The following is a 15,785-nucleotide window of genomic DNA, read 5'->3' on the forward strand; positions in this document are numbered from 1 at the left end:
CTCTTGCTCGCATGAAGCGCCTCCAGCCCCTCCCGGGCGACCGCCGCGGCTGCCGGCCCCGGGCACGGCCCCGCCGCGCCCCTGCCCCGCTCGGAGGCTGCAGGCACGGCCAGACCTCCCCCCTCTCTCTCCGGGCGCTGCCCCCTCCGGGGCGCCACCGCCCGCTCCGCTCCTCCCCTCCCGGCAGCTGCATGGCCGGGGCGGCCGCCGCCCCCTCCGCCCGGCGGTGCCCGCGGGGCGCTGCCCCTGCGGCGGGGCCGACCCGGCCCGGGGCTCTTTGTTCCGCGCCTCGGCGGCGCCGGCCTCGCACAAGCCCCGCGGCAGCCCCGCCGGGGCAGCCCCGCCGCCGCTGCGCCCTCCCGGCGGGGCGGGGCGGCCGCGGGCCCCAGCGGCTCCGGCCCGGCCGCACGAGGCGGGGAGGGAGGATGGAGGCGCCTGGACCGAGGGGTGGGAGCGGAGACGCGGCCGGGCAGGGGGCTCAGAGCCTCCCGCCGCTCCCCTGGCGAAAAGAGCTTGCAGAAGGCGCCCTTTTCCCTTTCTCCGAGCGCCAGCGCTGGGGCCGCTCTGCGGGAGGGGGGGGTCGGGCCCCCTGCCCCGGGACCGGCCCCCGACAGACAGAAACGGGACTCTGTGCTCCCCGGTGAAAGCCCCGGCTGTTCCCGAATTGCGGGAGAAAGTTTCTACCACTCAAAAAACGTCTTTATTCCATGATCTGCTCTCTTGTATGCCGGCAGCATCTTATCCAGCCTTCAAAGCCTGTTGGAAACATGGAGTGGCTGTTTACTTGGGGTATAGAGACTATCTTCTCCAGGATTTCCACAGGCGTTCATGAGCCTATGAAGGAAATTAGGAAAAGCACTATGAAAAAAATTATTAGGGAAGGACACTGAAAGGAGGCTTTGCAGCCCACTGAGAAGTGCCATTACTGGCACAGTCCCAGAAATGGAGACCTAGAAGGGAAAACCCAACACTTCTACAGCAGCCTTTGCACAAAGCTGCAAGTCACCTGGGCCCATTTGTGTACCCACAGCTAAAATCAGAACCTGCATCTCCTTTTCAAATACCGACATCTGGTTTATGCAGACCTAGGGCTGAGATGAATGGAAGGAAATGTTTAAAATAAGACACAAACTGCAAGACAGATGTGAGGTCAAGAATCCCATGCGAGATGGATCAAGAAGCCCTTTCAAATATCTCATTAGCAGCACGGCAGCTGAGAGCAGCCTGACACTCTAACAGCACCCAAGGGTAGCAGCCTAGCTTTCAAGCACAGCAGCTTTTTGGGGCCAGCACCGAGCTAGAGCAGGCACTCATCGTGGGAGTGCTGCACACCAGGAGCAGCAGCTACGACTGCAGGCGTCTCTCCACAACAGAAGCGGCTTTTCTAGACTACACATCAAAGCTGTTGCTGTACGATGGACCAGAGACTGCCAAAAAACAGCTAAGCATCCATCTCGCATGCAAGGTTTCCTGGCTCTGGAGTACAAGGCTAGAGGGGAACAATGCTCTGTCTGAGCTCTCAAACAGGCTATGGTTTTACGCAGTATGTCATTCCAGTTTGCATCTCATGTACTGAATTTTTCTGAGGCTTTTATTTTGGGGGTGGGTGGGAGAGGGACTGGGAAGGAAAAGAAAGAGGGTTCAGTCTCCTTAATAGGGAAAAGCCTCATTAAGGAAAAAAGTGCCAAAATCATGATACAGTGTTTTTTCAAAGTCTTTATTATGCAGAACATAGAATATATCTGAATGAATTTTTTTCCCAAGCATTTTTTTCTCCAGTGTTTTTTTTAAACATGCATTGTTACCTTTTTTAAGCCAATGTACCATCCATTTATCTTTTTCCCTGCCCACAGAGCATCCATATTCATGTTAATCACAAGTGTAAAAAAAATTAGACATCTGGCATAAAATATTTTGGGGGGAGCCCATTTAAAAATTTTATCTAAAATGTCTTATCTACAAAAAATTCCAATATATATGTACATTATAGCAACACAGAGGTGTAAGAATACAGTGCAATTTAAGATGAAGTGCTGTGACTTGGTAATTCTGCCCAGGGCTTGTGGAAATGTGGGCCACCATTGGCTTTGGGACTGCTAGCCTAAAGCCTCAGGCTCCAGCATTTCTCAGTTCTCTCTCTCTGATGGGTATGAAGTTAATATTGGGAGGCTAGAGCTGCATTAAGCTTAATATACCATTAGAGGGTAGCAGAAATACTGTCTGAATAGGATGAGCTTTGGCAAAAAAAAAAAAAAGGAATGTTTACAAAGATCCGATGGTTTGGTGCATGTTTCACTTCACCGTGGGTATTTTTGGAATGGCACCAACCCTTGGCATATTGATGTGAGACCTACCGTTGAGGAAATGAACTTGCTAAGCTGCCACTGGTTCTAAAGTCCCTGACCATCTAAGTCTCCCACTGCCAGCAGCCCAGGAACAAGTGACTGATGGAACTATGCAGGAACTATGTAAACTCCACAGGAACATCAGTGCAGAGAACTGCACTACTTTTGGCTCTCATGTACAGACATCTCCTAAAACAGCTGCCAGGGTCACACACAAATTGAGTTCTGAACCTCTCCCTCCCAAGAAAACAGCAGTACATACTGCTTAACTAAGAGCACCGAGTATTCTTCCGTGGGTTAAAATCCACTGCATTCTTCAAAGTCAGTCTTAATTTCAATTCTTCATACCAAGAATCACAGTTTAAGGCCTTCAACACACACCACAGTCATCATCTGCTTTCCCCAGCCCCTTTTTGGGATATAAGCACAACAGCTCCAATATCTGCAACAAATGCTTCTCTTTTTAGTGAAAGGTAAAGCACACCACTTCACACAAATACTTTATGTTTGTGCTCTAGTATTATGTCTGAATCCTTGAACAGGTGAGCAACTGCAAGACTGGGAATGTCTACAGGAATACAAAGCCATCAGAATGGCATTGGAGATTTTTTTTTTTAAAACCATGTTAGGATTATGCAGGTCAAATGACTCGTGCTTTTCCTAAATAGTGGTCCAATGCCACTTGGGTGTCAGGTCCAGCACCAAAGCCAACAGTGCACCTGCTGAGGGGTCATACTAAGCATTCCTAAATAGCTCAGCACTTCACTAGTGTGGAACAGACTGGAGGTGCCTCAAATCTCCATGCAGAAGGTGCTACCCATACAGATCCCAGCATGCTTGACACTTTCATAGGCTGAATATAAACTGCAAAAATAATATATATAAACTGTATACATTCTGACTGAGCATTGTATATTGGGATACATCTCCTTCTTGGGATACAATTTTCCTTCTCTGTGATGCAGCAAGGGGGCTCATTCATAGTGCTCCATATCCAGTGCTGCAAGGTGCTCTCTTAGATGAAATGAAGAGTCATGCTCATGCTTTCCTCCAACCTCTCCTACGATCTCCCTGAATAGATAACATGGCTTCTGAACAAGCAAACAGCTATAAGCTAAATGCTTTTCAGAGGTAAAGAAATCAAAATTTGCACAGAAGGAGAAGAATTATTTACTTGGTGTGGAAAAGTTGTAGAGGAGTGTCCATTCAGGCACTGAAAGCTGCATTCCTGGTTTAGGGATATTTGTTCAAGCACATGAAAGATCCCTGTACAGCTGAAAATAAGCAATGATTGACTATCCCTTTTCTCCATCTCTGTTGTATCAGACCTTCATCCACACAGCACAGAATTGCTGACTTTATGGGCACACTTCCCTTGCCTTTTCTTTGCGAAGCTGAGTACCACATCTGCACTCTTAGCAAGAGGATTGATAATCCAACTCCTTTAGATGTTTGGTCAACTCGCTCCTGAGTCTTTGCCTAAAGGAGAAGCATACTACATCTGTAACTCAAGAACCAGAACTGTTCATTAAGGATGCTACTTAGAGGAGAAAAGACACAGCAACTAATGAGTTAAATATATCATATACATACATACAAAACTTTGTATCATGTAAAAAACAAAAATGAAGACCCTGAATATTCAGACACAAAAAAAAATGGTTCCTTCTCTGCCAAAGAACTAAAGGAAAACTATGAATCAGGTTCCTTAAGACAAAGATCTACTTGGGAAGGCCAGTTTCTAACAAGAAGCAGATCTCCCACTCTTTGCTGATGCTCGGTAATAGGAGCTTCTCAATTTTCTTATGAGTGAAAGAATATGGCCATTAGCCTTAAAAACAGTAATGGTTCTAAACGCTTCAGTCTGCTCAACAGAGGCAAAAACTTGCTTGCTTAGTTCTTCAGAGAGGTACTGGGAAGGTAACTATTGTATATTTATGAGTTTAGCCAATATATAGTACTGGGCAAAAATCCTTTGTTCAAAAGCAGCCTTGATTTTCTTTTCAATTTTGCATCTCTTAAGAAATACCAGGAGTCATTTTCAATTAGAATGTCTCTGAAAAGTTGGCAGGGACTGAAGTTTTATTTCTTAAGCAGCTTTTCTTCCTTTGTGATCTCTCAAGATTGGTTCTTTCATTCATTCCTACTGCCAGGAGAAAAAGGAGACAGATTTCTGGTCAGTACATAAATATCAAAGCAGCAATCCATCCTACACATACCGTGACAGCATACATACTGTAGGGTTGCTTAGCACAAGCCCTTACTTGAGTTTTTTTAGTAGATGCAAAATGGTTTTCTTGGCTTTCAAGCTCAGTGAATTACTAAATTAAAAGTGTGAAATCTTGGACTTGTAACTCTTACTTTTTCCAAAACAGTTTCAACAGGTTTCATTATTTTTACCAGACTTTGGCAAAACAGTCTCTCTTGAACAAAAGGCCTCAGAGAGGAGTGAGGGGATTTGCTTCCCAAAAAGGATATGGCAAGGCTGAAATGTAACCAAGCAGTTTGCAAATGCTAACTGCCAGAATTATTTCCCAAGTGTCTTTGCAACCCAAATTTAAAGTTATATGCAGACAGTGTGACACAGCAAAAAGATACTAAAAGGCAGAAGCTTGAACACAATTTCCTCCAGAGCTGCAACCAGAAACCAAATAGGACACTAGTAATTTTTAAACACTGACCATTTCAGAAGTATTACACAAGATTTATCTATATTATGAAGATTTTCCAGATGCTTTTCTCCCTTCCAAAGACAAGCTGCTCTAAAACTGATTCCCAGAGACAAGGTTAAGACTCAACATTTGTACAATCTATGATAACCCACTTCTAATTTAATGCATCACAGTTTCCAAACTGACTTGACGACACAGCAGACAAACACACTGTACATTTGTGAATGCTTAAGAACAGCTACCTACTGATCCAAGCCTTTAAATTGGTCAGTTTTGTCTGCTCTTAAACCATTTCATGATCAAGTTATCAGGGTCAGGGCTGAAGTCAGGGCTTCTTGTACTAACCTCCTCTTGTTCCCTAGTACAATCCAGAGAGAAAAAAAGCCAGTAATTCTTTGAGGTAAAGCTACTTGAAGTCAGAAAGCAGGTAATCTGCTGGAATGTTAGAGCTAGTCCTGGGCAGAACACGGGCAAGAAAGTAAGCTCAGCTAACTGCTGTTTATTCACTCTGGCTGAACACGTGAGATTATTTCATAGCTATCCAAGATGCACATACAGACTTCTCAGACTCTGCACTCACTCAGCTCCACAAGAAGAGCCAACCAACATTAATGGACTAAGACGGAAATAGTTATGTGGACTTATTTTCAAACAGTCAATTTCAGTTCTTCTCATATAATTAAATTTCTGAAATTCATTGGTAAAAAAATGAACCAGTGTTTTGAAGTTCCATTACATTAAAATGTAACAAGATCTATAAATGCATGAAGTTAGATAGTCTATAAAACAGAAGACAATTCTGCTTTAACTCACCACATGTATTTGCAGAACTGCTTGGTTCTAGTGGCCAAAACACTCCCTCCCTGTTAGTTACAGAGTGAACACTGAAGAACTTTAAAAGAATAATTTTTTTTTTCAGCACCACACAAAGAGCTTTGAGTTGCTCTCTGCTTTAGTATTATGATGATAAGTCTGTTTCTAAAACCTCAGTAACCTGCAAAAAATATCTTGCTAACTCTGAGGAGCTGGCCCAACTCAATTGACACAATGTTAACATTTTACTATCTTTGCAGAAATTGTGAATGTCTAAATACAAAATACAGAAACAAACTATACTGCAATTGACTCATATTTAAAATTTTGGTACCTTTTTGTTGATCCACTCTGTTCACTGAAAGAATTCAAGATGTAAAGACTAAGTAGCAGACCAGTTCTAAGGTGTGTTAGAGCAAAGGCATCTATTTGAAACAGAGGGACAGAATGAAACTTGCAAATAAAGACTCTAAGCAGTAACTGGCTCAGCCAACACTCATTTGAGCAGTGTTGATCAGTAACAGAAGTACAAAAGAATAAAGATATCAAACTAAATGCAATTGTGAGGACATTCTCTCTCTTCAGGGAAGGTCTATGGACATGCAGTTGCCAATGGGGACTTTGCTGGCCAGCCAAAATGTAATGTATGACTACAAGATTCAAGCTGTCAATATGTGTAAGGGCCAGTGAAGAACACCTCACAGATGACAAGAAACAGTGAATTAGCATAGCAAAGGGCAGCAGTCTTTCACATGACCTCCATGAAATAGATGGGTCTCCTAATAGTCACCCCTCGTATAGGCCTGCTTATTGAGGGGGCTTAGTCTTAAGACTAAGCAGGAGACTTGCTTTAGTTTGTTTAAACCCTTCTAGGACTTAGTGATTTATTCATGACTTTAGGATAATTCTAAAGCAAGAGAAACTAACCTGAAGGTGAGAAGGCAACACACACAACACCCGTATTTTTTCTTTTTTTTCTTTTTTAAACAGAAGTATTAAAAACAAAGCAAAACAAACCCCTCTCCATCACTTACCCTCTATCAAAGGGACAATTAGTGTCAAAACCAGGAGACAATCTGGTATCCATACTGGGAAGGAAAAGAGGCTACAGTTCCAGAAGTCCTTCTGCCTGTGGCTTACAAAATTAAATAATGTTTGGGAACAATGGTCCTGTCAGTGACATGTCAACAACACATTTATTTTAAAAAGGCTAAATTCAAGTTTTAAACATAAGTAACTGCAAATGAAAAAAAAACCCAACAACTTTGGTTGATTACCCATCTTGTTAAAATATGTCAAAGTTAGCAATCAATAGTTTCTCTAGGAAGTCTCTAGAAACAGACAGGTCAGTTCATTCCTTATTTGGAAGATCAGACACTTAGCAGTGACACTGAAAATGCTGCCATGCCAGCGTCACACATGCTCACAACATCTCAGCCAGCATTTGGGAGGCTAATGGTGCATACAAAGTCTGAACTGATCAGCCATGGACAACTTGGGTTGCTGTGAATTCATTGAGACAAATAAATAAAAAAAAAAACAGGAAAAAAAATAAAGCCAAGCACCTCTAGGGCCAGACCCTGAAGACATAGAAATCAAATATTTTTTTTCTCCTCTCTCTATTTACAAAATGCCATTTAGAGCTGATGTGGCCACTTCAGTATTGTGAGGAAATGTCTGTTATACTAAGCAGTCAGAAGTGTGTTGTTCACGGATGTAGTGGCCTGTGTGCCACGGAGTGTCCCATGGGTGTGTCCCTCCCACTGAGGCACGTGGAGGGAGTTCAGTCTTCTGTTTCTTCATACGTTGTCTCGTCAAACGGCCGGTCCAACAGAGGTACCAAACGGCGACGGGAATATTTCAGTTGTAAAAGGTCCCCAACTTCATTGATTTCTTTTAAAGCCTGACAAAGAGACCACAGTAGATCAGCAGAGGAGACAGATGCAAGTTATCTGCACATTTTGCTTTATGCATACTACTGCAGACCACTCTGACAGCCATTTTAATTGAGATTTCACTGTGCTGGTACCTTCACAAGTGCACAGAATTTTAAAATTTTTATTTTATTTCAGCGTTCAGAAATTTTGAGACCACATGAACAGTGCTAGTCACTTAACTGAGAGTGCCTATGCATCCACCTGACTACTCCAGTTCCAGAACAGGATCACAATATCTAGCAAACCTCATGACTATTTATAGGTAGAAAAACAGAATAATGTTCTTCCCTTCCTGGAGGTAATGAAGCCGAAAATAGAAAAAAAATGTACATCTTGTTTGAGGTTTGACTCCCCCTTATGTATCACTCAGTTTGAAAACAAACTGTGCTAGAAAACCTGATCTACTGTATTTTTTAAATTGCAAAACAGCAAAGGCAAACTATAATAGTGAGCTAACAAGTTCTATAGATGCATTTGTTATATCTACATTTGCTTAATTTGCATTGTCCATATACAACTAGACATGCAAGCTATGTCTGATAAACAACATGACACAGGAGATTTTTGCCAGGCAATCCAAGAAAATAAAAATAAAAAGTTATTCTGTTTAGGACTCTAAGCATTTTGTCCTTGGAAAGCAAGTCCCACTGAGGTTGCCATAAAGGCAGCATTCAAGCAACTGATGACCCAGAACACTGCTACTGAATTAGCACAGCCTTTCACCATTTTGACCTGAACTCAAATATTATGAAGTTTACCAGAGATCAAACATCTGCTTGCATAAGAAATGAGGGAAGTCCCAGCTCAGTAAATCATACTTCCATTATGTTGCAATCTCTGATAAGACATTGGTCACACACAATAGGGTCTGTTAAAAGCCAAATCCTAAACTTAATTTCTCTACAGAACGTTCCTAGAGCAATGTACAAAATAAATCAGTTGCTGCAGACAAATCTGTGATAGCGTGTGATGCTAGTTATTTTATACAGGCACCTGACAAAAATTAATTCAGAAGATCACTTCCAAGTCCAATGTGATGTTTTTGAATTCAAAGGCTGGCATTCTTTGCTGTCTTGAATTATAAATTTATTGAGATAGGTACATTCAGCACTGCTTTGGAATGTCACTAATTCAACATTAATGCTCCAATCTGGGTCAAATGCTTGTCTCTTGAGGACAGTTGGCAGATGGGGGTTAATAGCTCTACGTGTTTTTTCTTCCTAGATGGATAGTTCAAGTTTTTGTTTCTTTAAACAATGGCCCTTCATGCTTGTTATATCTGGCAGCTAAAACCTCTGCACTCTAAAATCTGGGGAAACGAAAAACCCAGAAGTAGGATCTCAGAAAAACAAAACAAAACAAAAGTGTGGGCACAGTCTGCCAAAGCTTTAAGTAAAGATCCCATATGGAAGCAATTTAAAGCTGAATTTCTGTTGAAAGAGTACGTTAACTGTTATTCTTGAATGCAGATTTAGGATTTTATTAATTTAAAACAAAAAGGGCCATGTGACCAGCAAAGACTACAAAGGAAATGGCATTGGTGTACTCTGACTTTAGGAGAGTGTAATATATTTTTCATCACTGAAAAGAAAGCACAGCCCACAGCGATGCAGGTTATGAGGGACTTCACTCTGATCCTAAGCCAAATATTTTTAGGCAAGGAAGTTTTATTTACATAGAACAGTTAAAATTTTAACTAAGAACTGTTCCTCATCATGTGGGTGTATTTAATAAGAACAAGGAAACATTACAAATATCACTATTCGCAAGACAAGCTTCTCTTCCCTATGCTTCAAACCTGGGTAAGTTTTGTTTAAAAAATACCACAAGAGCCCTAGTTAGCATCTGTGAATACACAGATGGGATACCAAGTTGTCCTCTCTGTCAGTGACTTGAAGAAGCTGTCTGCCAGCTTTCCCCAAGTCCATTCATTTTAATTCTTCCTGCTCCTGGTATTGTTGCCACAGTTAGCAGAGGGATTAGACCTGAGGTCTGCCTTAACGATTAGCTGCCTGAAATCAATCCCTTTTCACTGCATCCCAAGAAAACACAGCACAAAGTAACTGACACAAAAATTTGCTCCTTATTAACTCCTCTTGCCAATGTTCTGGGTTCTGAGCATGCAGCTATTTTGAGCCATAAAGGAGGTTACGCTAACTTGGAAAAAAGCCTCCACATACTGAGCTAAATCAAGGTTTCCTCATTCACTTCAAAACTCACACCTCATTTTGCTCTGGATTAATTTTCTTAGCAGACAAGCTCTAATATACTGAACAAGCATTTCCTCAATCTAGTACATTTAACACTTACAGACGTACTCTAGCAATGAGTCTTATGTTAAATGCACAAAATTTGAAACTTTTTTTGGAAAATGCAGAAAGAATTGACAGGAAAAGAAGTTTTTAAAGAAGAGTAATAAAAGTTACAGATAGATTTTGGAAGAGAGCAAATGTGGTACTTATACAGACCCTACAAAAGCACCTTATTATGGCAAAAGCCCCAGCTACTCACTAAAAGAGAAGACCAAGAACCCTACCAACTGTAAAATTGCACGATTGCTCAGGTACTACATCAAGTTTGTACAGTTTCAGTTTTATCTCAATTTACAGCTATATGATTTCAGAAACTTCAGTTTTCTTTATTTTCCTTCCTCCCACTTCTTATCCGTTCATCCCCACTCCATGCCCTCCTGTCCAGAAGTTACTGCTCCCTAATTTGTGTCAATGAACTCAGGTCTATTACCACACTCTGAGACAAGTCTGATACTATTTATTTTATACAGGGGGAAAGGAAGCAAAGGAGAGGATCTTCTCTGAACATAGTGGTTCAAAACCTTTATTTGGAACAGAAACAATTAAACTGAAATAATTAAAGGAAGAGTAGCAGGACAAGAGGCTGAGAAGGAATGCTTAAGCAGTCTGTTGTTGGAGTGTTATGTTAGGGAATCTCTCACAAGGCAGAAACAACTGAGGAGCAGCAAGTACAGCACCACAGATAAACAGTGGGTTGATACTACTCAATGACACTACACATACATTACGAAACTGCTCACACCACACACTGCCTTACTAATTTTTTTAAAAGAACTTAAATTCAAAAAGCATATTATTTTAAGCTGTTGATTTTTATATAAGTTCTGCAGCAGTCAAGTGTGAAAAGGTTGAATCTATTTTTTTTACAAAACATTAGTAAATATCTGTTAGATATCCTATTTGCTGTTCACATATTCACATGTCAGGTGATCATATTTGGACATTGGACATGATTTCCCCTTCCTAACTCCGTGACTACTCCCAAACACCTTGTCCACAAAATGTTAAAAAAAAGTTTCAAGACTTTTTTTCTCCACAATCTCTTCAAGATAAAGGAAAAGCTTTTCAACCGGCAGTTCTTCACACATTTTTGCCCTTCTTCAAGAAGAAGGTGACATTTGCTCTCTTCCAGTCCTCAGGAGGCTCCCCCAGCCACCATGAACTCTTCCTCCTAAGATGATAATAAGGAGCAGCCTTGCAGTGACAGTTAGCACTTGTGGATGCAGCTCATCAGGTCCCATGGACTTGTGCATGTTGATTTTGTTTAAATGTTACCTTACTGGAGCCAAAACTCCATACTTTTCCACTAATCTCATGGTCTCAGGATTCCTAAGTCTCACCAGTAGACTGAGACAACAAAGGCCTGAGTAGCCTTGCCTCTTGCACTCATTTCTCACCTGACTCCCTTGACTCCCTGTGCCATTCAGCAGCAGTCGTCCACATTTTTTCTACTCTTTCTTTTGCTACTAATGCCCCATAAAAGCTCTATCTGTTGCATTTGATGTCCTTTGACAGACTGAGCTCCAGGTGGGCTTTGTTTTCCTGACCCCATCCCTGCATGCTCAGGGACTGTGTCTCTGTTCTTCCTTGGTCTTCTGTCTGTGCTTGCACTTGCACCTCTTATACACCTTCATGTTATACTTTTGTTGGTTTGTTCATCCATGCAGGCTTCCCATCACATTCACTCTCCTTTAAGTCAGGATATATCATTCTTCAGGGAAGGAGTGGGGAGGAAAAATCAATTAGCTGTCCTGGACACCTCTGCTCTTTGACACTGTATCCCATGGGATTCTTTCAAGTAGGTCTCTGATGGGACAGAGTCTACTCAAATGAAGTCCAAATTCATGACTCAACCTAGTCTATATTCTGAGTCACAGACCATCAAAGTGGGGAAACAAGTGCAATGCAGAACTCTGGCAGCACCTAAGACAGGCCATAGTACATAGGTCCATCAAAAAAGATTATTCAGAAGACTCAAAATTGAATTTAGCTACCACACCAAGATATACTAAGAATAGTCAGACATTCATATAATCCTCTTTCAACTCTGCTAGTCAGAGAGTAACCACCATCCTTACTTTTTGAAGGCAGCATCTCCTAACTGTGATGCAAGGCCTTCTTTGAGGGGACCTCCATTCCCTCTGCAAATGCTGGTAAGAGTAAGGCATTGCATGTGGTACACACTCACTAGGACAGGTTCATTTAAGATACAGTGCTCTGAAGCTTTAAACAAGAACAGGAATAGTAATCTCTGGAATAAAAATTCTCACTAGTAATTCCTTTTAAGAGGAATATAAATGTTTTGGAGGTTCTCAGGCCCTCTTATTTTTTTTCTTGCCATTAGCATCTAGTGTCAGAAGATGCAAAATGTTTCCTTCTAACCAGTTCAAAGCAAGGTATAGCCTTTAAAGAGGGTAAAAAACATTGTCTCACAGGAATGAGACTGTCTCCTTTTAAAATAGGTCAAGAAAAGTCCTGAGATTTACTCTGAGCAGCCATTCTGCACTGTTGAAGCAAGGAAAGAGATGGAGTCACTGCCAGCCCCTACTGCAAAGGGCCTTGAAGATTATGTCAAACTACGTCGTGTACCGAACATTGAACCAGTGTACAAAACCCAGACAACTGCTGTATCTGTTCATTAGCAGGCATGAGCAGAAGGAAGACAAGATGAGACACTTACTGTATCAAGCATGTCTTTGGTATGTGCTGCAGACAAACAGAATCTGGCTCTGGACTCGATGATGGGGGTGGCAGGGAAGCCCACGACCACAACACCGATGTTCCGCTTCAGCATCTCACGCCCGAACGCACTGCCAGAGAGAACGAGAGCGGCACAATTATTCCAGTGGTGCCAGAGCAGGAGCATGAAGGACTCAGAATGGTAACCCATGCAGGCCTTTGTTGCAGCAAGGCTGTCAGATCACAGTTTGGAGCTTCCAGTGCTTTGGCAGAAATGCCTGATCACAAAAGCCTTTTTAAAATTCAGTCCCAAGGTGGTCCTTCTCAAACAGTTTCAGTGTATTAAGTTAAGATGAAAGATTATATGTGGCAGAGACTGGTCTTTTAGCAGGCTGTTTCTAAATGGATTTGTAACTTAAGCTCGGAAATCGTTCCAATAGGAAAGAGTGATTTTGGCTCAGAAGTTTGACTATACAAGGAATCCCTCATGCTGCAATGCCCCAAAATGGACGTTTCTGCAATTTCAAGATGTTTTGTTTTCATGAATTTAATTTGATTAATACATTATTGCATTACAGAATGTATCACTTTATAAGTATCACAGTAGCCACTGAATCACCACAGTAAATTGAGATAATCTAATATGACAACTAATATTCGTAAGGAAGGTGCAAAAATATCATACAACTGTCACACACTATCTTCAACAAAACAAATTCTAAAGAAGATTAAACAAAGTAGTGGCACTATACAATGAGAGGCACAAAGATCTCGATCAGATCTGTAATGGCAGTGCAGTTGGGGGTGTTTCTATAGGCCACAGGAAATGGTTAATCCTTTTTGAACTGACCTTGTTGTGAGAAGTAGCAATGAATTTAAGAGGTTTATAAGGACATATAAAAATAACATTCTTTTACTAGGTCTTTAAATCTTCTGCCACATCTATTTTACTTATAAACAGGTGCATCCTGATACACTTCATTTTGTAACCATTTAGTACTCTCAAACCATTTTAAAAACAGGCTACAAGGGACAAAGAAAGGATCAAGTAAAACCGATGCAGATCCTAAGGGCCAACTCTCATCAGAGCTCTCTGTTCTAATTCATTTTAAGCAAGATGCTGGCCCAACTGCTTAGCTAAGAAATATTTCCATGTACGTTTCCAAGGAAAAGATTATATTGACTGGTAGAGAAGCTGATTAGTGGAAACTGCTGCCATTGGGCGCTGGAGGGGTAGTCTGTAGCACCCAAAAAGGTAAAAGGTCTTTTAAAACTTTGTTACACTGGGAAGGGTGGAGAACCCTAATTTAGCTTCATAAAAAGTGCCAGACTGAAGCTTGAGCTAGTGAAGCACTAGAGATGTTCAGTACAGCTTAAAATGAAATTATGTTTTCCAAATTTGAAAGTGTTGATTGAGCACTGCATTACAGACTCTGAAAAGTAGTGAACAAAGCCAAGCTGTCCTTGAAATCAGGTTTTTGTTTATGTTGAAAAAAATTGTCAATATATACTTTATATATCCTCCTTGCAAAATTTTAGCCTTAATTATCCACACAGCACCCCACAAATCGGCAAGCACTTACAAACCCATGAGCTACAGTTGTTTCAGTATTTACAATACCAGTATCTGAGTGATTGCATCTAGATCTCTTAAAAACTTGGGATTCATTAAATACATGTTGTTGTGTCCCATCATGTCTTGCCCCAGTGTTTTTCCTTTTCTAATTTTCAAAGTTCATCAATGAAAATGTTGGCTTCTTGTGGTCCAGGAGCTAGCTGAAAGACTTCCTCCAGTGACTTTTAATGTTAATTTCCATTCAATTTCAGCTCCCCTTTAGCAAATTTATATACTTTACATATAAATATAATGGAAATACACAACCCAGCCTTTAAAACATGACACAAAGAAGCAAAATTGCTTCCCTGAAGTGCTTTCCTGATGCTACAAGCTTCGATTTTCTCAAAGTTTCCATATTTTATAAGACTCAGTAATGATCATAAAAGCAAAAATCAAACTAATCTTTTCTTGTACTTAGAAAACTCTTCATATTCTTACACCAACCTAGCTTTAAAGAAGATGGGTAAGAAGTTATGCTGTCAAACTTACCCAATTTTTGCTGGCATGTACAGCATCAGAGGCACAACAGGGGAATCTTCATTTCCATAGATGATAAAGCCCATCTCTTTCAGTCGTCTCCTGAAATATCTCGTGTTCTCTGCTAGCTGCTGCACACGTGCTCTCCCTAGAAAAGAATTGAAGGTGAGACTGAATTCAATTGTCATAAGTCACATCCATAACTGCAATACAAGACCTCAAATTAAAGTACAAGACATTAATGTCCCGCTTGTGCTTATGGAAGCGTTAAAAATAAATGCAAATTGAGATTTGCAGTTTCTTCTCCTTCATGTAACCAAGATTAATCATGCATTTTCTGACAAATCTAAATGGACTAGGAAAATGCACAACTATCAAGTCCAAGCACTGCCTAGTTTTCTCATATCAGGTTCTCTTTCAATCAAGAGGTACCCGGTAAAAAAAGGGCAGCTTTTAAACAAGATTCCAAGTTTTATCAGAATTCACTAGTAACTGCGTCTTGAAGGAGACTTTGCTTACATTTTGACTAATTAATGGAAAAGCTATTGAATCAGCTGGTGTTGTTCACCATGTTTTACCCTGCTTGCCTGCATTATTATAAATTACTACTTTTCTCTTTAGATCTCTTTGCTGAACTATCACGTGGCTGCTCCTTAACCTTTTCCAGTTAAAATGAGCTGGGTTTAAATTAAACTGATTACTTCTGATAATCCAGCTCACTTCACTTAGGTGGCAGCAGCCAATTTATGATGTATTCAGCCATTTCCACAGGGATTCTTTGATATTTGTCAACATTAGTACACAGGACATTAGACAGCTAGTACCATTTAAATATTTCAGATGTTCAGATATATGCCTAGAACAACCTATTTCTCAGTTAATTGAATTCTAGCCTAGCACACTGTACTGCATTCCTGTATTGCTCAGAAAAA

At 41.1% G+C, this 15,785-nt stretch overlaps 1 protein-coding gene across 1 annotated transcript in view; it reads right to left on the reverse strand.

Annotated features, from left to right (window-relative positions):
- Positions 1 to 6,998: 6,998 nt before the first annotated feature.
- Positions 6,999 to 15,785, reverse strand: part of SPTLC2 (serine palmitoyltransferase long chain base subunit 2) — a 72,950-nt gene continuing 64,163 nt past the window's right edge. The window contains exons 10-12 of the mRNA XM_014869809.2: positions 14,866 to 15,001; positions 12,760 to 12,889; positions 6,999 to 7,733 (exon numbers count right to left, since the gene is read on the reverse strand). Of these exons, the coding sequence (XP_014725295.2) occupies positions 7,614 to 7,733; positions 12,760 to 12,889; positions 14,866 to 15,001 (386 nt within the window). The 3' untranslated portion in view covers positions 6,999 to 7,613. The remainder of the gene's footprint in view (positions 7,734 to 12,759; positions 12,890 to 14,865; positions 15,002 to 15,785) is intronic.

The sequence above is a fragment of the Sturnus vulgaris genome, chromosome 6 (assembly GCF_052056855.1).
Source record: "Sturnus vulgaris isolate bStuVul1 chromosome 6, bStuVul1.hap1, whole genome shotgun sequence".
Taxonomy (NCBI): domain Eukaryota; kingdom Metazoa; phylum Chordata; class Aves; order Passeriformes; family Sturnidae; genus Sturnus; species Sturnus vulgaris.